We start from the raw sequence: 21599 nt of genomic DNA, 5'->3' as shown, positions 1-21599 counted from the left end.
TAAAAAAGACAGCGAAATTTGCTCCAAGAGGAACAATTGCTAGTTCTCAGCTGATGCCTGGGGTTTTTAAACAAGCTACAAAGCTTTTCCATACCTGATATCCCAGCAAGACGGCCACTTTGAAGTTGAGATAGGTGAAGTCCCTTTATATACTGGCACATCCGCCATGTTGCAACCGATGTCTTTGTTCGAATCCCATCGTTACACTCGTTCACGATGCATTCCGCCATAGCATTCGCAGCTCTCGCTCTGTCGGGAACAGCTTACAGGGTCGCGGGCAGCGCCTGTAAGCCTCGGTCCAGTAGCACTATTCCCACCCTTGCTTCTTCAATCACCGAGTCGACTAGCATAACGACACCCACCGATAATGCTGCACTCCCGAAAGTCCGTAACATAGCTGTCAATGGCAATATGGCTGAGGTCGATCCAAGCGACCCTCTTAACGTCCCCGACTGGGATGTCATTAACGATGCGAAGATTGTTGGAGGTCAAGGCCGCGAGGAGCCGGGAAGCACCGAGCAAGGCGCATGTGCCATGAGTGCGACAAATACGAAGTTGGAGAGACGAGCTGTCGGATCTGGCGTCAGCATGTCGCAAACCATGAGTGACCTAGAGATCGGCACGACTTACACTATTCGCTTTTACTACCGAGTCGTTATATCACAGGGCGTCACGGATTGTCAGTTGTCTGCTAAGTTTGGAAATTCTCTTCTTACAGAGGACTCTATCTCTAGCAGTGATGTATCCGATGCTTGGACGGAAGTTCTCAAGACTGCTGGTGCGGAAGGAAGTAGTGCTGCTCTCAACATTCAAATGGAGTGTCAGGGCGGCAGTGCTACTATTCTCTTGGACTCTGTTTTTGTCTCCAACAAAGTTACGCCCGATACCATCGATCAGTTTGTCGTCGACTTTGGTAACAATGGCAGTGGTGACAATCCTCCGCTTGTAGAAGATCCCCAAACTACTGCATCCGCTGGGCCAACATCATCCATTGAGCCTACAACAACCGAATCAGGACCTACAGCAGGAACTACCACAACTGCGGCTGAGTCTCCCTTCTGCTCCAAGGCCCTCAACGGAGGCTGTTGGTGGAAGGGATCATCGTCTGGTTGCGAAAGCCGCGGATCTTGGCCTGGTCCTGGTGGACAAGGTCGACTTGTGCCTCGTCCAGACAACTACCCCGAGCCTTTGAGTCAGTTGTGGTGTGTAGGATGGTGCTCACTTTCTCCCGGTTGCAGGTCTGCAGCCTACAATCCGGTTGATCGGTCTTGTCGCTTCTCTGAGTTTGCCGTTCAAGATTCGAATTTCGTACCCGGCCCTGACGTCAATGTTGACACTGAAGGTGTTTACTACTGGCATGACCTATCATGCTTCAACTGTCCCTGTAATGACGGTGACGAGACTGAAGTTGAACCTGTTGTTACCAAGACAACAACGAAATCCAGCCAACCCACATCGCCATCTGGTCCTGCTGTGAAACTTCCTCCTGCATCTACGTGCCCCAAATCCTTGAACGACGGCTGTACCTGGAATGAGGCTTCGCGCGGGGGCAGTCTCATCACCTGTCAGTACCGAGGCCGGTGGCCAGGCGCCGATGGTGTTGGATATGCCGTCGAGAAACCAAGAGACTACCCCATGGCGTTGAGCCAAATGTGGTGTGTTGCCTGGTGTTCTCTTTCACCCGGCTGTCGATCTGCAGCTCATATTCCTGAAAACCGATCTTGCCGATTTTCAAGTCATGCTGTTCATGACGACGACTTTATCATGGCCGATGATCCCAATCGGGACTCTACAGAATTGGGGATCTACTACTGGCACGACCTTTCCTGTATGGACTGTCCCTGTAGGGATGGGATTGAGGTCACGACACAGCCTCCCACAACACTTCAACTCTCTATTACGTCTGCCCCTACCGAGTCTCCCACTACTCAAGAACCATCTTCAACACTAGTAACGACAGAAAGGCCGCCCCGTCCTTCTGCTGCGACCTGAGGCGATCATCTCTGCAACACCATCACCGAGGGTAACCCTTGGGGCACTTTAGTCGTAATTGGACGTCAGATGTATTATGACCCTGATTGGAAAGCAGATTCATCAACTTGATCATGTCAACAGTGCATCTCTCATGAGGTACTCCTTACTGATTGGAGTGGGGCTGGAAATCAACTCCGAGATGATGTTGATCACTGGTGATTACTTTATAACTGCACATAATCAATGTCATTCCATGTACATAGTAATGTCGTACAGACAAAGACGTACTTGTTCACACACAGTCGTATTCGTCGTGATGCATCAGTTTGTCTGTATTTAATCACACCGACAGTGAGACACTCGCTCATTCACAACATGTCCGCATGTATATATGTATCCCAGCTCACCACCAGGACTACCTTTTTCTTGAACCAACACCTCTATAAAAACATCACTTTTAATTCACTTTCAACAACAGGCTACACTACAAATTTAGACATTATGAGTTCAAACAACACTAATTATAATACTACTACGAACGGTACCACCGATACCTTGACAAATAGAGTCACAAACGGTACCTCTGGTAATACGCCTACCGTTACCAACCCGGCACCTCCATCAACACCCGTTAATGGTGAAGTAAATCCCACAACGAACGGTACTGTTACAACCAATGGGGTTTGATAGGCGGAGTTTACTGCTCATGCAGGCACAGGCTCGCCAGTGGGCAATTGATGGACTACCAGACTATCATGGGACTTGTTAGCAAGTTTCTTCTATAGCTCAGTCATATAGGACATCAATAACATCAATATCATATTTGTCTGTTCTTTCGATTACCCAGGTATGAAGAATCTCAGGGAGGTCATAACCTATTAAATCTCTGGCTCCTAGATAGCAAGTAAAGCACTCACAGACAGTGGAATGTGATGCAGAGTATCAACCAGTCGTCATGAACAAAAAGAATAGTTCGGATCTAAAGACGTCAAGCAGAGAGTCAAAAAGATCGACCACGCCAGGATTCACCTGGAATCTCTAGAGATTAGGGGTAATGGGAACCGAAATCTAGCGCCTTAGCCATTAGGCCACGCGGCCGGATTCTTGGATGACGATGGCCTCACTTGGAGATCTCATACAGTCGAGCGTGACGGACGTTGCGATAATCTCCTACGATATGAGAACATTACAGGTTTTAATATGTCATTGCTATCATTGGGACTTATCTCAATGGTGTTACACTGGCTTGGTGAATGGGCATAACATCTTGGTCTACTTCGCCTGCTCCTTGACGGCTTCTTCGAAATCATTCAGAAACCTCCAACGAGTCTTCTCCCTCCATCCTTTCGCCTTCCAATCATTCGCAGTATTTGGAAACTCATCAACGACGCCCATGATTGACATATCATGTGCAAAAATAAAAAAGACGTTGTCTTGCGCATCAGCCTTCTGCGTCTCCTTGATAGTCTTTAATGCCTGCTCCTTGTCAAATCCTATATTTGGATCGAAGAACGTCTCTCCAGCGTTGCGACCACGCCTGACGTTCACATCGTCTAATATGGTCGCTGGACAACGTGACATGAGGAGTCGAAATGAGTCAGATAGGGACAAGTGTTGGGGTAGGTGTCGTGGGATTGGCAGGTATGGTGATGGACGGATCTCGCCACCATGGTGGCAGATGTCGCCGCCCATGAATATGAAAGTGTCCGGGCCAGTGGTTGTACGCGCAAGGCCAGCTACGTGTCCAATGGTATGGCCAGGTGTGTCAAGGAGGTAAAAAGAGCCGTCATCAAAGAAGTCAAACCCTCGGAAAGGTCCGATACTGAGAGGTTTCTTATCAAAGTCGATTTCTCGAAAGGTTCTTCCTCTATGGAAATATCAGTCTGCAGCCACAAGTCACAGCATGGCAATACTCACTCGTAATCGACTTCCCTAATGGGAGAATCAGGATTAGTAGGGTATCCAGGACAGAAGGCTTCCTTGAAACCTTGGCCAACGACGAGCTCTGTAGACCCCGGGAATGTTGTGAGGTCTCCAATGTGGTCAAAATGGTGGTGACTAACCCAACTGTTAATAAGCTAGGTTACTGAATGTTCGAGTGTATACATGCCTCCAAATAACGCTGTTAATATCCGATGGCTGCAGCTGATTGTCTCTAAGGATATCTGCCACATTCTTCGGAACATCAAGGTCCAAGTTTCCCTCAGTTATTGTCTTGCAACACACTGGGGAGAAGTTCTCTAAGGGGTTTTTAGGAACTCCCAGGTCAAAGATTGCCTTATTTCCCGATGAGCCTTCTATCAAGAATGACCAGGTTGTGGCGGGGGGCATGAATTCCAAGCCTGCCATAGCGGGCTTCATAAGGTGTTGTAGAGGCATCTTGGATACACGCAAAGAAGAGTCAATGATGCTCACTCTGGCAGTGACGCCAGATGGCACGTCGAAATGAGATGTCTCAGCCATACTGATATATCCAGGGACTGTCGTATGGAGATGATGAATAGAGGAAACGGGGTCTGTTTGTTATTGAGTGGTTATAGGTATTTTATAATGTGATGGGTGAGAGGCGGATGCTCCGTGCTGGGACGTTGAGTTGCTGATTACCAGTAGACTGATCCAGTCGATGATTGAATAACAGGTTTCATGCACGAGGTTCAAGTGCATTATCGGATGGTCATGAACCGGAAACTCCGATCCGACAATCCCGCTATCACGTCATTGCAGTGGCGCTTTATCATGCATAAGATTTGTAGCAATCTACCCGTCAACCAACCTGATGTGAACGAGGATCATGCTATATAGACCCGAGCTGCATTGTACCATGGAGCTCTGTGCTGTATAGCAACAATCGCTTTGGTTTGATGTAGTGTAGAATGAACACACCATGAAATTTCTTATGAATTCGTCAGATTTCTTCAAATGATAACTGCCGTATTATCTTGCGAAGCTCAGTGGCGTAGTATTTACAGTTGAGTCTGCAGTTGGCGACCAAAATGCTACTATAGCATGCATGTTCAGATAACATTAACTCGCTTGGATGCAATGCGGTAATAGAGGCCTTCTCCTCTTTTCAAAACTTGATAAACCTGGAGAGAGCCTGCATAGGTTGCATTAGGTGAGGAGTTAGAGCGACTCTTCCGAATTTCGTAAAAATATACGGTAGTTTTAGCGGGGAGATCTACAGCCTCGGCTTACTTCACGTGAGGAGACACAGATAGCAGACCAGACATGTTCATGCTGTGCACCCCGAGAAGGTCAGTCAGTCTTGAACAACAACACAATAACAAGCATCAAATAACGGAACTTCTTATCAGTACCCAAAATGACGCGTAATGAAGTCGACCCACAAAGACTGAGCCAACCCTTCTCCCTCCCAGATCCCACCAGTTTCTCCAACTTCCAACGCGACATCTACCAGTCCTTCCGTCCTCCTCTCTTCTCAACAAACCCCGCACAATGGGAATCACTGGCCAGGGAGAAAGTCCCCGCTGCCAATTTCGGCTATGTTTACGGCTCAGCCAGCAGTGCTGCTACAGCCAAAGCCAATACTGATGCCTTTAATCGGTATCGACTGAGGCCACGCTTTCTCGTTGATGTCACAAGGCGCGACGTAGGCGTTGAGTTATTTGGAACAGAATACAAAAGCCCTTTACTTGTGTCACCGATTGGAGTGCAGAGTATCCTGCATCCCGATGCAGAAGAAGCTACTGCGAGAGCGTGTCACAATGTTGGTGTGCCGATGATTCTGTCAACTGCTGCTACGAGGTCAATAGAGCAGGTCGCCAATGCCAACGCAGATGGTGACCGATGGTTCCAACTTTACTGGCCCAAGCCTCAGTACGAGGAAGTCACAGCTAGTCTCCTCGCCCGCGCGAAAGCGTCCGGCTACAAAGTCCTCGTTGTCACTCTCGACACGTTCAGTCTGGGATGGAGACCAACAGACCTCGACACCTCTTACCTGCCTTTTGTTTGGGGTCAAGGCTGCCAAGTCGGCTTTACGGACCCTGTCTTCAATCAACTGTTTGATGAGATGCAAAAGAATGATTCACGAGGTGTGGGAGAGAAATTGGCTGAGCTGTGGTCAATCATGAGACGACCTGGCACCGTCTACGGTGCTGCGCGCGTTCTTGCTAACGCAAGGACGATGGCCAAGTCGAAAGCTTGGATTGACGTGATCAACTCGGGTACATACCGTGAGTGGGCATATCTCAAGATCCTGAAGGAATTGTGGGATGGCCCGATTGTTCTGAAGGGAATCCAGACGGTCGAAGATGCTCATTTGGCCATTGAACACGGCATGGATGGTATCATTGTGTCCAACCATGGCGGTCGTCAACTCGATGGTGCCGTAGCGTCACTCGATGCTCTGGCCGACATTGCCGCTGACGAAAAGGTCAAGAGTTCCAATCTGACAATCATCTTTGACAGCGGCGTTAGGACAGGATCAGACATTCTCAAAGCACTGGCCCTTGGAGCGAAGGCGGTTTCTATCGGTCGACCTTATGCGTATGGGCTTGCTGCTGGTGGACAGCAGGGTGTAGAGCATGTGTTGAAGTGCTTGCTCGCGGATATGGATAATATGCTGGCCAATGCTGGCAAGAAGAGTGTTCGGGATTTGAGTCGAGATGATCTTCAAGTTTTACCTCTGTCAAAGCTATAGTTGAACATCTTATCGCGTAGATTGAGGGTTTATAAGCTGCCACTTCCGACATCTGAAGTGGTGGATCACAGCGAGCGCAGTCTTTAAGCATAATAACGATTTCGTTTAAAAGTCTGTTCATAGTGTCAACCATTGTCCATCATTACTTTGCTGCGTGCCATGTTCGTAAGCAAGATCTGCAGAGGCAATGACGGCATAACAGGGAGATGATCTTTGCGTTATCGCCGAAAACATGGCTTAGAAAATTAGCCAATAATATCAGGCGACGGTATTACTAGAGGTTATCGCCGAAACCCACATACGTCAAATCGCCGTTGCCATCGGAGTTGAGGTGACAGAAACAGAGAACGAGTAGCATATACAAATTGTTCTATATAAGCATTACTTTGCACGTCAAACTTTCCGTGAATACAACTCCATCTTGACACCGTTACGTATAGATGATAATGGACTCTCAACGCAACTTTCCGACGCTCAAGGGCAAGGTTGCCATCATCACAGGCGCATCTCGTGGCCTTGGTGCAGGTTTCGCGTTTGAACTTGCAAGAAGGGGCGCAAAGGTGAGCAACCTAGGTATTTATTTAGATCGGACATCACTAATTGATGACAGATCGTTGCAACATATACGTCTCCAAGCAGCGAAAAGCTCGTCAGCGAACTATCAGAAAAGATCGCATCTCTTGATCCACCATCACAATGCATAGGTGTCAAAGCAGATCTCAAGGAAGAATCTGCCCCTGATGAGATAGTCCGCCAAGCCGTCGCCACCTTTGGCAACTAAGTTGACATCCTCATCAACAATGCCGGCATGGAAATTGTCAAACCACACACAGATCTTACAATTTCTGATTTTGACTCTATTTTCTACCTAAATGTCCGCGCCCCTCTCTTGCTACTACAAGCTGTGAAGCCCTACCTCCCCTCCTCGGGCGGCGGGCGCATAATCAACATTTCGTCTGTGGGTGCACGATGCGGTTTCAAGAACTTGTCTCTTTACTGTGCTTCGAAAGCTGCACTTGAAGGACTGACACGATCATGGGCTGCTGAGCTTGGTGTAGAGGAACACACAGTTAACGCGGTAAATCCAGGGCCTGTGCAGAGTGATCTGTTGGATAACATCCCAAAAGAGATTGTGGACATGCAGAAGAAGCAGACTCCGGCAGGCAATAGACTGGGAGAGGTGGATGATATTTCTCAAATTGTTGCTTGGTTGGCTTCAGAAGAGAGTCGTTGGATTACCGGGCAGGCTTTATCTGCTAGTGGTGGACTGGAGATGTACTGATCTATATAGCAAAGACAAGCTCAGTTCACACATTGAAAACTATCGGAGATTCTACTACCAGGGTCTCAAAACAACCCATGTATCCAACTATCCTTGAATTTTAAAAATGGCCCTTGAGCTGGTCGTAATTCCAACTGATGGACCCAAAGCGAACCGGGCTGCTGTGACAACCACAAATACATATGTCCAACATCTTCAGCCCTCATGTGCTTTCCAGTCCTAGTCTCCTCAGTGTCCCCATCCACGATACGGCCAACTGAAACCGCATGGATGCAGTGCACGCCGTATTTGCTATGTTTCTTGGCGAAACCCCGGGTTGCTAACGCAGACGTGATGCTAGTCATTCTATTCGCCATATAATCTGAATTTCTTCGCAAAACGCCTAGAGTACTGGTGAAGATAATTGTTCCTTTCTTCACGCCGTCGGTATCGGCCAACAGTGTCTTGCCACCATTTTGCTCATAGATGAGCTCCAAAGCTTCTTCCGCAAAGGCTTCAGGTTCTGTCTTGCATGCCCATATGCCTTCTCCAAGAGTCTCAGCTGTCATTTCATCATCTGGTACTATGCCGTCGTTTTTTATGTGGCATATCGCAAGCTTGAGTTTCAGACCTTTGAAGTCGTGGTGGTTGCGGATTTTCTGGAATGTCTTGTAGAGGTCATGAAATTGAGTTGGGAAGGCATGAAGAAGGCCGTTTGTCTCTTGGCGAAGAGAGTCGCGAAGTTGGTTGAGCTTATGGGCGCTGCGAGTTACAAGAGCTACGGCGAGGTTACCACCGTCTGCTCGTGCAAGAACACGGGCGATACCTCAGCCGCTTGTGGGACCGGCTCCGATAATGATAGCAAGACCCGATGGCACCAGTCTGTAGGATTTCTGGCGTCCCATAGTCAGATATGAGCCTAACAGTAATATCTTGGCAGTGCAACAGTATTCTCTAGAGTTGGTTGAAGGATGTTTTATTTTATTTTGATGCTTCACTTACCCCGCGCATGCTTTGTAAATGACTCTGAGTCGTTAAGTCCTATCCCGGATAGGCAATGATCTTCATACGTTAAGCTTTGAGGTTCAATTTTGTTCATTCAGAGCAACTACCTATTGTGACTATGCCTGTACAATCGGTCGTGATGCTAGTTCTCTTGCCCTAAATATACCGTAGACTGATGTAATAGAAACCATATCTCATAACCCACAGCTATTATCCGTAAAGTCAAATACAGTAGCAAGGCTAAATGTCCAACAGTTGGTTGGAAAGTCGGAATATTCGAATTATACAACTTTTTCCTTCTGGATTTGAGCTCGGTGACACTGCTTCTCAAAGCGCTGCTTCATCTCTTCTCGTTCCTCTAGAACTTGGCTGTGCGATTTACTCGTCCCGAAGATGCGTCTTCTGCTGGATTGCATGTCGAGTATTATCTTATCAACGTCCAGTCTTTGGGATTCAACGCTGTTCAGTCGAAGAACAATACCTTCAACAAGATGATTGTATCTTCTGGCGATGAAGTTGCAACAGCTCCTGTTCGAGCTTGAGATATAGTCGAATAGTACCGTGGTGAACTTGGAACCTTGGTCTTCAATGCGCCGGGATGAAGGTCCAGAAAGGACATTCATATCGATCTTCTTAATAACAAAGTGTTCATAGTTGTGCTCGGATACGAGCCGGGGCCCAGCGTATAGAATACGCAGGAAGCGTGCGTGAAGTACCGATGTTGGATCTGCCAAACTGCACGTGAAATTTGAAGAATACCTATAATGATCATATAAATTATCCGGGGGGTTAAAGATGCGAAAGGTGACGGTCACTTTATCGATATAGATGGATATAGGTAGTTTCGGCAGGTACTAGGTAAACTAAACCCTATAATTCTCGATAACTATGACGTCGAGGTAGTATATATTTAGTATATATTTGATAATATGCTGAATATTATTGTAAAACTGCTTATTAACCAGAAGTAGGTTCCTTGCTAAACTCTTAGGTTTCTGTACCTGTACTCTGCGACTGAAGAGGGATCTTAACTAATCAGTTTGAATATTTAAAGGGCTGGGAAATTCGATTAGAGGTGTAAGCGCGAACTCTAGGATATCTAGTTGCAGTTCCTAAGGAAGCTTGTGCCATCCTTACATATCATTTGGAGTTACCATAGAAAATTCGGGGTTCATATGGTGCTGTCTGGGTTATTGGTGAACTGAGTTAATGGAGAAAAAAGGAAACAGGCAGGTATTTATGTGTTGAAAATCTCGTCACCCACATCAAGGTTTCGCGTGACTCTTGCTTAAGAAAGTCAAACCATATAACCTTTGTATAATTAGACAAGCTTATGTGATAAATACATAAACTGCAAAGTTTACCCAGATAAGAGGATACACAGCCTTCAACCCTAATAATAGGGCCTATCACGCAACAACAACTCTCCAAGTTAATCCCTGAATCTAAGGAAGCGTGTTGATATAAGTTACATCAGAGTCAGTTCTAAAGTATCTGAGCCTCAATTGCCACTATGGTTAAACTCTTTTACTTTTAAAAGTTGGACAAAAATATTCTTATCTCTTGTAATTATTGTGTGAGAATAAGGTTGTTTTTATGCCCTACATTCTATGACCCTTCAGGGCACCCGAAAGCAATATTGTTGTTAGAGATTTTCAACCACCAAATGTAGTCAGTATCTAATAGCTATTTATTCTGGCAATGGGCTTGCTGACTCTATTGTTGAAGAAGCTGAGACCAAATTGGTATATTGTTCCAGCCGAAATGGAGGGCATGACAGCCGCGGTGAAGCAAATAGTGACAGGTGAAATCATCTGTCAACGAGTTTTGCAGTTACATGATAGTTCCATACATCTACCAATTGCTAATCATATTATCACACGACTTTTCATTCACGGGTTGACATCCTCAGATCGCTTGAGCATTTGATGATCAAAAATTCTCATTAAATGGTAGTTTGGCTCTGCCCTGCAAGTTCCTGCCTCCTCGCACTAGAGCTTCAGCAAGAGCAAGTGCCAAAAGAAGTTAACACCCTCTGTTCTTTATATGCATTGATGATTTAAGCACTAGCTTGGGCCACCTTGTTGACCATGCCAAGAATCTGAGCAACGGTAATAGGATTCTCAGATCTTTTGAATCCTTCTCTAAAAGGGATCGTTTCTTTCTCTACATGACATTAGCGTCTGCACATCCGTAAAGGACGAGTGACTTACCAAAGAGTGTCCTGACCCAATGAGTATTCGCATTTCCCTCTTCGGGGTTGCCAAAAACAGTCAAGTACAGAGAAGTCTCGATCAAGCTGATCTTGTTCTGCTCGGCAGTCATAGAAAATTCCGGGTTGTTGGCGGCAGCAACTTGAAGACGATCCTTGCGGGCATCAGCGGCCGCCTGGATGGATATGTAGGGCGCACTAAAGTGCTGCAATGTCTGCTTCCAGATGTGAGGGTCCAACCTCGAGTTGTCGCCAAAGTAAATGTCGTCACGGCTCAAGCTGCCGTCATGCTCAAGAACTAGTTCGTTGAGTTAAAGACTTTCAAGAGTCCGAGTTTGGATTACTTACTACCAGGCTTGGCCAAGTCGTCGAGGTTGAAGGAGGTACCATCGCCGGTATCCAACGCCTTCTTGCCAACGAGGGTTGTGGCGGCTGGGTCCAGGTTGATGGCGTCGGTGAAGCCCTCGATCAAGTCATCAAGTGTGATGTTGAGGCCGTCACGAGGGAGGTATCCATGGTTGGCGAGGGAGTTGACCATGGGACAAGGGCTTCGTCCTGCAATCTTTTAGTTTCGCGTTGGATTGGTGGTGGAAGATATACTTACGGTCCCATTTAGAAGGGGCGTGCCACTCATTTGAGGCATCAGATGAGTGATGGTGAGCCAAAACAGCGGAGCAAAGAAAAAGTAGGTTGAAAAGCATGGTGAATATCGTAGCTATCAAGTTGAAGTTGATAATGAAGATGAACAACAAAGACAAAGCAAAATATGAGCATTACTACGACTTTTATCTATTCTGTTGATCCAACCCTTGCCACTAGTCATGTCTTTCATCTGCAATTTTAACCATCATCCCATTTCCCTTGGTCAATGCCGAGGCTAACGGACGACTACCATAATAGGATGAGGAAGCGCCGAAGAGCAATAGGTATTGGTGCGATATTGAGACACTACCAGCATAGATCGGAGGATTTACCTTGATCAGCAAACGAGCCAATGGAAAGGAAGGTGATTACATGATAAAACACGGAATTAATGTCGAGGGGCCCAGGACCCTCCGGTGGAGATGGTCAAAGTCGGTCGTTGCGGATTACGGGCCGCTGGACAAGGGCTCTTTTCCCAGGCCGGATTAGACTACGGAGGCTAAGAGCTTAGGGGCCTTAGAGTCGAGTCATTCGTAGATCAGTAAATTCTTGTTCATTTCTAGAAAAATGAAAGGAAGCACGAGGGCGCTCTTTTGCGTTGAAGATAAGGGGGGCAATGGATCTCGGTGTAGCAGTTATTGGCTTGTACGGTGAGGACCTCTAAGACCTGATATTTAGTGGAGTAGTTAGTTTTCTGACGAGAATATTCATGCTTTGACGCAGTCATTTGACTAGATGCAGTTGTTGGCTAGTTGTTGTTCTCAGTAACCTATAAAGTACTCGTGAGGAACTTGGTGTTGCTAATTACAGCAGCAGTCCTTGCAGTTTCTTAGGTACTGAGAACTGCCCTAGACGACGATCTTCCCTCTAGTGTTGTGATCCCGAACTGCCCTGTAATCGTCAGCGGGAAGGTGTCATTGCTTGAACCAGGTTGAGCCCCTGTAGCAACAATGCGGGGTTCGGTCTATGCCCATACTCGGACACTTCAAAGCTCCGGCCACCATCAATCAAGTTCGGCAGTTCATGTGAAGCAATTGACTGACACGAGGGTTGAATCACGAACAGTCCGCAGTCCTACAGTCTTCCAAGCCTGATGCCAAGAGGCCAATCACTCGGCAGCTACACTTTTGCGACGCAACGTAATACAGAGCACGAAGAGGGGAAGAAACCTTGTTCACTCCTCATCAGCATTCCCTGCATAGTACCTAGACCGTACCTTACTTTGAACATCAATCAACACAATGGCATCTCCGGGACTTACCCCGGAGCTATCCCAGCTCTTCCAGAAGGTCGAAAACGGTTTCAAGGGCACTCAGCTCGGCAATCAACGCTGGTACCTCCTGGTCATTGCTTGCCTCTCCACCAGCCCCGATCCTGAAGCTGCCGCCGCTCTGTACCTGTACCTGACCAAGCAGGACATATACCAGACTAGTGAATCGCGACAAACCCTCATCCAACGTATCCGCGAAGCATTGCTCAAAAGCGTTATCCTCGTCGGCGTCTGCAAACCTCTCGAAGCCATCCTCGCCATCAGCAAGGTCGAGAAGCCCGAAGACCGCGACTACAGCACCACGCGCGAAGGGTTCCAGATCAACGATGCAAGCCACGAGCGAGGCAAGGATTGGTTCAAAAAGGTGTACACGCGCAACGCAGGAGATACCATTGGCATGTTTGACGCGCACAAGGACTTTGCATGGACTTCAATGGAGATCACGTACGGGCTTTTCTTGTCCGACCGACAGGTATTGGATGATGTTGACACGCAGCTTGTGGTGCTGCCCGCCATCATGAGCCAAAACCTGCCGCTGGAGACGCACTGGCACATTAGAGGAACAAGAAGGATTGGCGTGTCCAAGGACGATGTTCAGGTTATATGGGATAGCGTGCGAGATGTTGCCAAGTTCTTTGGGGTGGAGTTGAACAAGGTGCCGACCGTGGATGCGGTCGAACCTGACGTGTAGACCAGGAGAGCCTGGGGCCAGGAGTTGGCACATAGATCATAGAGTCAAGGTGAATTGGAACAAATACACAACTCCCACACTACGAACGAGAGTCTTGTGGGGTAGCACTTGGCCTACGCTCGTCAGAATGCACTAGGCCTCAGATCTTGTAGATGTGGCAAAGACTGTCCCGTAACGCTGGATACATCCACAATGCCAAGGGGACATGTGGAGGAGCCATCATTGATCGCAGGCTATTGACCAACTAGTTTACGGTCTATGGTCTCGATGCAGGATATTATTCACTCGAGCTCGATACAGCGCGGACGATGCGTTTGGCGTGGTGGAACAGGTTTGCGAGGGAAGACGAGGCAAGTGGAGGACAACGCGTCGGAGGGAGCTGGTAGGCAAGCGTCGGGCTGAGCAGTAATTGAAGTCGAATGCAATTAAGTCACGGCCGTGGATCTAGGACTGTATCGAGGGAGGAAGGTCAATTGGGTGTACGAGGGTATCGGCGTATGTCAGTAACATCGTAGTGAATATGTAATCTCTGGATCTCTGGGTGAAGCGCGTGACGCGAGTTTGATGGACGCCACCTTAGGGCATGCAAAGAGTGAAAGCGCCCGAGGTGGAGTGAAGGTTTCAGAGGCAGGACGCGCTGAGTTTTCGCAACAACGTGCTGACAGGGATCACACCAACCTTAGTTGGCCCCAATAACCTAGGTACCTTCGACCCGCTTGTAGTGTCTCCATTCCCAAGCCAAACCCGTACGCCCGGAGAACTTGCTTGTGACTGTAGCCTCTAAGCGGATCAACTTTATCGGTGAAGAGTCCGGCGAGGCTATGGACAGTAGTCTGATTTGCCTTGTCTTTTCTATTATATCCCCGTTTTTCTCAGGTTCATGTGGCGACTGTTCTTGGGAGTTCAAGTTACAGTGCGACGATGGTGTTTACTGCCGATAACACTGTCCTCATCAGAGATGTGTTTTCTAAACTATCATCAGCCAGTCATGCCTCCTTGCTCAGCCATGTTTCTCAACATTGAGAGCACGACCTTTGCATACGAAGCAGATATTAAAAATTACTAAGATAAGTTACCTTCCAGCTCCATAGACATTATATGCAATTATGCCATGTCGCTAGTTACACGCTGAGTGGATCAGATCAACTCTTGGATGATACTCAATGTCTAATACTGGAAAGATTCCTTGTCTCACTGCTACGTTATGCCCAGTATGGGCTAATGTGCTATAACTACAACATCTTTGTACTATTTTAGAATACCATTTAGTGAACAGTAAAAAGCAAGCTGCTGTCCAGTCCCCTCCCCAGGTTGGAGGCTAGTTCCCACGCTCGGACAAGCCTAACATACCCGGTATCAATCGCAAGAGAACATGCTGGGCGTCTATCCCGGAAAATGCCACTGCATACGTTGACATTTCTGCCTTCCTGTCGTCTTGCATGTATATATCTATAAGTATCGACCTCATTAACCCGTACTCCGAAAACTACGACAGAAAACTGTCGAATAATTACCAGCGAGGAGAAGGAGTGGAGGTCAACGAAGTAGGACCAAAGGGGGTGTGTGAGGTTGCTTTCGACATCGAAAGTCGAACATTTGGCTCATGTTCGTGAACATGTACATCGGAAGTATTCTTTAGGTGTTTTCATGAAACGGGAAAAGCATCTAAAATATTGAAGGAGTACCGGAGCAGTAGATACAAAAAGAGGCACCGTTACAGAAACAAGAACAAGTCCACGCACAATGCCCACGCACAATTATTGAACAGAACATGGCCAAATCCCTGACGCACATTACGTCTGTACATCAGTTTCTCATCGACTAAGTGTCTACTGGAATATTTCTTGTTCGCCATACTCGATTCTTTGTTCGATGTGTACATGTGTCGAACAGTCCATTGTTCTGTTAGATTAGATCATACAATGGCCAACCAACACCAACCTCGAACAATAATGATTACCTTTAAAAACACTGAGACGTCGCTTTGCTTCTCGATCTACAGGCATCTCCACAACTCATCCTGCAAACCCTTGTATCATCAGTCGACACACAAAACAAGAACCCCTACAGCGTTGAAAGTCACAACACCGTCAGTATGATGCACTCTTTCAAAATCACCTCGAACCCCGAGGTCGCAGCCCTCATCGAAAAGCACGGCACGAACGATGCTCTATTCATCCTCAACCTCACACACTTCACCGACATCCCTCTCACCGAGGTAGGTGGATCATCCTACGATGCCATGAACACTGGTGTGCGTAAGATAATCCCGGGCCTATCTGGCCAACCAGGTTTGACTAGGTCCGAGTTCATTGTGCTAAGCTTCTGGGCTGACCATTTGGGTGCTTTAAAGGTCCCGTTTCTCATTGACCATGCCCACACCATCATTTGTGCCCGAGCACATCGAAACTTAATGTCAGAATTTGACGTTAGGTTCATTCGCCACGCTGCTAGTTGTATCGAGGACGACCTTGCCAACAGTGACAGAGTTCTCAGTGAGTACACTACGAAGGACTATGGTGTGATTTTGAGTTTTGCATTTCAGTCACGCCTCTCGGAGGGTCTTCGCCGAATGAAAGCTCAAGGCTTGTTAGATGAGGACGTTTCTCTGGACAGCATTTATGAGAATATGCTCAAGCCCTACATTGAGACAACTGCACTTTGTGAAACTAAGATCAAGAAGCATCAGACTAAGAAGACTCTGCATGATGTTGAGATGTCCATCGGTTTTGCTGAAGACGACAAGCGGTTTCTCGCTAAATGTCTTTGTATTTGCGAGGAGCGGATTCAAATCTTGAACGGGAAGCGTGAGGCACTGAAGAAAGAAACAGAAGATACTTGACCTGGAGCACAAGGGTAGATAGACTGCTAGAGCAAGCATGTACCCAGCTGGACTGGGTACATTACGGATGGAATGGAATTTTGTACAATTTAACGAAACCTTGTTTCAGTACCTATCGTTGCAGTGAGGAAATTGTATTGAAGATCAGGCCGGCTCAGAACGGGGCTGGTCGCATGTCCAGTGACCCATGATAGAATTGCAAAAGGGCCTGATAATAATCGGTAGCAGTAGAGACGACTAGACGACTAATAAAATGCTACTCATGTCGTTGGGTTCAGTCCCAAGATGTCGGCGATCACTACTGTTTGGGGATATCAGGCTTAACCACTTTGAGTAACTCGCACAGAACAACTTGTGATTGGACCCCTTTCTGTATCAGGTGGAGGCTCGAGGAGAAAAATCGCTCTAGATCTTCCCCGCTATACCAACAGACCAATTCAGCTCACCCAAATCATCGTCCAGTCCAGCCCATTGCGTCCTTCACTTGGCGCTCATCACGTCACACACGCCTGTCTTGCCCCCGTACCGCAGCTAACAGCTCATTACTTTGTCCCCGTTTTGTCAGACTGCAGGGTACAGACCCTTCTGCTGTTCCAGGGCGATGGAGCTTGCTATCAGATCTCCCCGTGGCGGTGTGCAGCAGTCTCTAGGTGATCCAGCGCCTCAGAGCGTGTCGACCAACAAGGCACGGGCGAATCAGGTGCGGCGTTCGCTCTACAAGTCCTCTGGCCCAGTAGTGATTAACACGGTATCTAGCAGAATATCCCGAAACCCAATATCGGGGTGCTTGACATCAGGGACGGCGGTCCCAATGCCGCTAAGAGGCAGAGGGCTAAGACATTCAAGACCCGCACTGGCTGTAAAGAGTGCAAGTTCGTACATGTCTAATTAGCACAAGATGCTCCCGTTACTGACACGTTGGACTTAGACGTCGAAAAGTGAAATGTGATGAGGGCAAACCAACATGCAACCGCTGCAAGGCAGTTGGATTAACCTGCCACTTCCCGCTCAGCTCAAGTGTATCTTTCAAGCCAGCCAGTAACGCCACCGCAGTTACAACCACAAGTACTAAAGCCACCAGCCCGGTAGGCACCCTCAACTCATACACTGAGATTGTCCGTACCACTTCAGCTACAAATGGAGGTAAAACTGCTACCGCAATCCCGGGGGGCGACACACGCATCCTGGTTGTACCAGACTATGTCACAACCTTGTTCAAGGACCAGACATCGTGGGACATGTTCTCCACTTTCCTCTTCACAAATGAGCAGGGAACATCTTTACCTCACAACACGTTGGCTGCCATTACCCCCCAGATGGCACACCACAACCCTGCCATTCGTGAGATGTGCTGCGCTTTAGGTGCTGCTGTGGGTGCCTTTACTGCACCACACGTGAAGGCCGAGGACGCCGAGAAAGCCCAGCAGCTGTCCCTCATGTACTACAACCGTACCATTCGTGCTGTGCGGGCGGCGGGGACAGCCCTAGAGTCACTATTGAGTGTGGCTCACGTAGCTGTCATCTTTATGGTGTACGATATGTTGCGTGGGGACATGAAGGCCGCAACCTTGCACTTTGACCACGCCAGCCGTCTCCTTGTTAGCTATTTCGGGAAGCGCTGTGACCAGGAAGGTGTTTCTCTGTCCGATTTGAAGTTGAACGCCCTCGAATCAGCAATGTTCGACATGTTCCAGCGGTTGAGCACCTACTCATGGCCCCTGGAACTTGGTATAACTGGAGACGAGCGCCCAGACTTCAAGGGTGGCAAGCGGTGCTGGGGAAGACATAGGTATGAGATTGGCAATATGCCAACTTCTTTCCGTGATTTGGACCAAGGTTTAAGGTGGTGGGATGTCGCTCAGCACCACATATCGCACCATCTTTTCGATGACTATGAGGTAGTTGATCCCGCAAACAAAGCTGTATGGGAAAAGGCCTTCACTGTCCTGCACAACTGGCACAGTGCGTTTGTCCTGCTCTACCGTTATACTGAAGACCATCAATACGAAGCCCCACATCGTTATGTTACGGCATGTATCTTCGAGGCGCTCTACACTGAGTGCCTCTCAAGCCTGCACTTGCAGCTCAATGCAGATGCCAAGGTCTTGCCCGATGCGAGACCCATCTGGCGCGAGATCATCCGAACAACACGCCGTATGCAGCAAGAGTTGAAATCGTCCATCGACTGGAACGTGATGGACAACATGGTCTTGAAACCTCTTGTCATCGTATTGTTCAAGTGCCGTGATGAGCAGGTGAGAAAGGATGTCAAGGTTGTGCTGGAAGAGGCAGTTGCATGGTACGGAAATACGTGCTTGGCTGCAGTTATGCTGGGCATGATGAACATGAAGGCTCATCAGATACCCAAGCAGATGAAAAACATCGAGAGAGCTGTTGGATGGCACCTCACCTCGATTGGTTGTGGTCCCGGAGTAATCAGCATTGGCTAAATATGCTGCCGAAGTAAATTGGAGTTGGGTGTCATTTGAACGTTTGATCCTGGTACAATGTAACATCACCAGGTTTTATAGGTCTAGTCTAATATACGTGATTGACGTCCTACGATCGATCCGGCCTGTGTCCCTTTATCTTATCTATGAATTATCAGTAGCGAGTCAGAAGAAGATGATCCGCCCTTAGTGAGTGTGAAACTTGCGAGTCGTTGTACTGTACTACGTTAGTCTGAAAGTCTGGCCGAAAGTAATGACTGGCATCTGGTACCAAAGAACCTAGTGAAAGTATCGTCCGGACTTATGCATGCGTGTCAGTCTAACTCCCCGCTTATGCAGGAGAACAAATTGTTGTGCGCGATTTCTTCACAGCATGGAGCAGAGTTATGCTGTGCAGTCCTTTCAATGATCGTTGCACATCTCGACTCTTAACGACACTTCGATTATTTACTGCAGGGTGAACTTTGTTGAACGAATGACTTGATTGTTTTTGACGCTAAACTGATAATTCCCAAACTCCTAGAGTCCATTGCCCTGCTTCTCTATTTGTCTCCACGTAATGTCTTTTTAGCAAACCCTATCCGTCTCTTGTCTGCATCAAAAACCACAAACGCGGCTTTTAGTGCAACACCACCAATGATGTTCAGCCCTGAGTCAGAACTTGACTGGAGTCCTCCAAAACAGTTGCCGGACTCAGATCCTTTGTCACCTCTCTTGGTTTTACGTCCTGACCCGACCGGCTTGGGCCCTTCCAGAGGAGAGAAATTCATGTAGGCACCAGGTACTGTAACCCTTGTGTTTGAGCCGCTGATATTGAGGGTGAAGTCAGGGAGTTTTGCGTCGCAGGGGAAGACGTAACCACCCGCTGTTTTGTCCACCTTTGCCCCTTTCACCTGAGAGTAGTAGGCCTCGTTGATGTCGTTGGGTAGCCAAATGAGTGATGTCCCGGTATCAGCAATAGCTGAGATGGATCTCTTGTTTAGTTTACCGTCTCCCACGGTAAACCCTGCTGATTTAAACGTCCACATGCCGTTGGATGGGTCGACATCTGTGTAAACAATGTCACCCGTATACGCCGTTTTGTTGATGATACCGAATGTATATGTACCTGGAGCATCGTGTCGTAAGTCGGCAGTGAATACCCCAGCGCCGTGGTTATCGTTGGCGTTCTCGAAGAAGGTCTTTTGCTTCTTTGGTGTGACAGTGTTGATGGAGTGGAAGCCTAGTCCCAGTAGGCCATCAACATTCTGCTGCTGTGCGAAGGAATCGTGAACTTTATCCGCCACCTGTACTGCTTGAGCCTGCACCGACAGACCACCGATCGAAACTGTGTCTTTCACCACATGCCCTGATGCCCCGCTTCCATCACCGTACTCGATCAACCACTTTGCTTCACTCATCTCTTCACAGGATTTGGATGCTGTGGAATTGTATCGAGTCCGACTACCGCCTGCAGCAGCCGATTGCGACCCATGAACCCAGAGATCTGACGATCCAGTGTCAAGATCCATCTGGAATGTCCTTGGGGGGTTGCCGATTTGAACGGGTGTCAACCACTCTGCATCGTCGTCGATAGGTCTGTTTGTGACAGCCCCAGTGCCATCACGACGAGCAAGGGCCGAAGTGGCGAGATAATCTGGAAGGTCGACATGGTACTTTCGGTGTACTTTGAGAAGTGCTGCAATGCCATCGCGTTTATATACTGGGTTTCTGACTTGCTGAACAGAGTGTTCCGTAGGTGGTGTGACGGTCGGATGTCCAGCGACCAGTGGGATAGATGCGAGCCCGCTCGTGAGGAGAGATGAGAATCTCATTATAAAGGAAGGTAATGATAACAAGGAACGACGAAGTGAATGTGCCACACAGAAAGAAGAAGCATGTGTCAACCAGATTGATCACACTTGGTCAGGGAAAAGACACTTCATATATCTTGCAAACTCCCCCAGTCCCATCAGTTTGTGGACCGGCATCTCCGCATCCCAGGAACCGATCCGATGGGCACGACATGAGCTTGTTCAGCAGTTGGTTCCCTTGTTTGACACTGACACACGCGTCAACTCAGCATGGATGGATCTCACTGGCTGAGGTACCCGACGAAAACAGTTTTTTTCGACCCTCCACAACGGTTCCCGGGTTGAAACGTGGGTCGATCGACGGACGGAACTCAAAATGATGTTTGGTGGCGGTCCAGACTGCATGCTAAGTGGTTACGAATGATTCGTGATGTGGGCTTCCTCTGTACGTAAGCTGGATTGACATGATGGTTGTGGAGGTTGACACGCGGCCAGCATGATTGTTTCACAAGGAGACGGCTCACAGGGGATGTTGATAGATATCGTAACTCTTGAAAACAGTTTCAGAGAAGGAAAAGATGATTGTATCTGATACTATCCAACGCAGGATAAAGAAACAGACAAGCAGAAAGTCAAAGACAGTCCAAAGTCTCGTCATAAAAAAATGTTTCAACTCCACTCGCACTCTAAACCTGCCCTGCATTAGCGCATAACTAGCAGTCAAGACACTTGGAACTTGGAACTTGGCTATCCCTGGGTTGGATCCGTTAGGGCAGATTGATCGCCGGACGATCGCCAC

General features: G+C 47.9%; 9 protein-coding genes across 9 annotated transcripts; 5 read left to right on the top strand and 4 right to left on the bottom strand.

The window, feature by feature from the left end:
* Positions 1-216: 216 nt before the first annotated feature.
* On the top strand, positions 217-1992 carry FPSE_08360 (uncharacterized protein; the record flags this gene model as incomplete). The annotated part of the gene is made up of 1 exon (XM_009261478.1): positions 217-1992. One exon carries the CDS (start codon positions 217-219, stop codon positions 1990-1992), a length of 1776 nt encoding a protein of 591 aa, XP_009259753.1.
* Positions 1993-3246: 1254 nt separating this feature from the next.
* Positions 3247-4437, bottom strand: FPSE_08361 (uncharacterized protein; the record flags this gene model as incomplete). Its single annotated transcript, XM_009261479.1, has 3 exons — positions 3247-3841; positions 3892-4006; positions 4062-4437. The coding sequence occupies 3 exons, from the start codon at positions 4435-4437 to the stop codon at positions 3247-3249; spliced, it is 1086 nt and encodes a 361-aa protein (XP_009259754.1).
* An 859-nt stretch (positions 4438-5296) lies between these two features.
* Positions 5297-6634, top strand: FPSE_08362 (uncharacterized protein; the record flags this gene model as incomplete). Its single annotated transcript, XM_009261480.1, has 1 exon — positions 5297-6634. One exon carries the CDS (start codon positions 5297-5299, stop codon positions 6632-6634), a length of 1338 nt encoding a protein of 445 aa, XP_009259755.1.
* Positions 6635-7080: 446 nt separating this feature from the next.
* Positions 7081-7415, top strand: FPSE_08363 (uncharacterized protein; the record flags this gene model as incomplete). The annotated part of the gene is made up of 2 exons (XM_009261481.1): positions 7081-7194; positions 7245-7415. 2 exons carry the CDS (start codon positions 7081-7083, stop codon positions 7413-7415), a joined length of 285 nt encoding a protein of 94 aa, XP_009259756.1.
* A 566-nt stretch (positions 7416-7981) lies between these two features.
* Positions 7982-8906, bottom strand: FPSE_08364 (uncharacterized protein; the record flags this gene model as incomplete). Its single annotated transcript, XM_009261482.1, has 3 exons — positions 7982-8657; positions 8722-8849; positions 8898-8906. 3 exons carry the CDS (start codon positions 8904-8906, stop codon positions 7982-7984), a joined length of 813 nt encoding a protein of 270 aa, XP_009259757.1.
* Positions 8907-10959: 2053 nt separating this feature from the next.
* Positions 10960-11813, bottom strand: FPSE_08365 (uncharacterized protein; the record flags this gene model as incomplete). Its single annotated transcript, XM_009261483.1, has 4 exons — positions 10960-11066; positions 11114-11410; positions 11461-11667; positions 11717-11813. 4 exons carry the CDS (start codon positions 11811-11813, stop codon positions 10960-10962), a joined length of 708 nt encoding a protein of 235 aa, XP_009259758.1.
* A 1182-nt stretch (positions 11814-12995) lies between these two features.
* On the top strand, positions 12996-13715 carry FPSE_08366 (uncharacterized protein; the record flags this gene model as incomplete). The annotated part of the gene is made up of 1 exon (XM_009261484.1): positions 12996-13715. One exon carries the CDS (start codon positions 12996-12998, stop codon positions 13713-13715), a length of 720 nt encoding a protein of 239 aa, XP_009259759.1.
* A 2095-nt stretch (positions 13716-15810) lies between these two features.
* FPSE_08367 (uncharacterized protein) lies at positions 15811-16557 on the top strand (the record flags this gene model as incomplete). Its single annotated transcript, XM_009261485.1, has 1 exon — positions 15811-16557. The coding sequence occupies one exon, from the start codon at positions 15811-15813 to the stop codon at positions 16555-16557; it is 747 nt and encodes a 248-aa protein (XP_009259760.1).
* Positions 16558-19549: 2992 nt separating this feature from the next.
* Positions 19550-20821, bottom strand: FPSE_08368 (uncharacterized protein; the record flags this gene model as incomplete). The annotated part of the gene is made up of 1 exon (XM_009261486.1): positions 19550-20821. One exon carries the CDS (start codon positions 20819-20821, stop codon positions 19550-19552), a length of 1272 nt encoding a protein of 423 aa, XP_009259761.1.
* Positions 20822-21599: the final 778 nt, after the last annotated feature.

This window comes from Fusarium pseudograminearum, chromosome 2, assembly GCF_000303195.2.
Source record: "Fusarium pseudograminearum CS3096 chromosome 2, whole genome shotgun sequence".
NCBI lineage: Eukaryota > Fungi > Ascomycota > Sordariomycetes > Hypocreales > Nectriaceae > Fusarium > Fusarium pseudograminearum.
The sequence above is the reverse complement of the archived record's forward strand: the minus strand, read 5'-3'. Positions and strand labels throughout refer to the sequence as shown.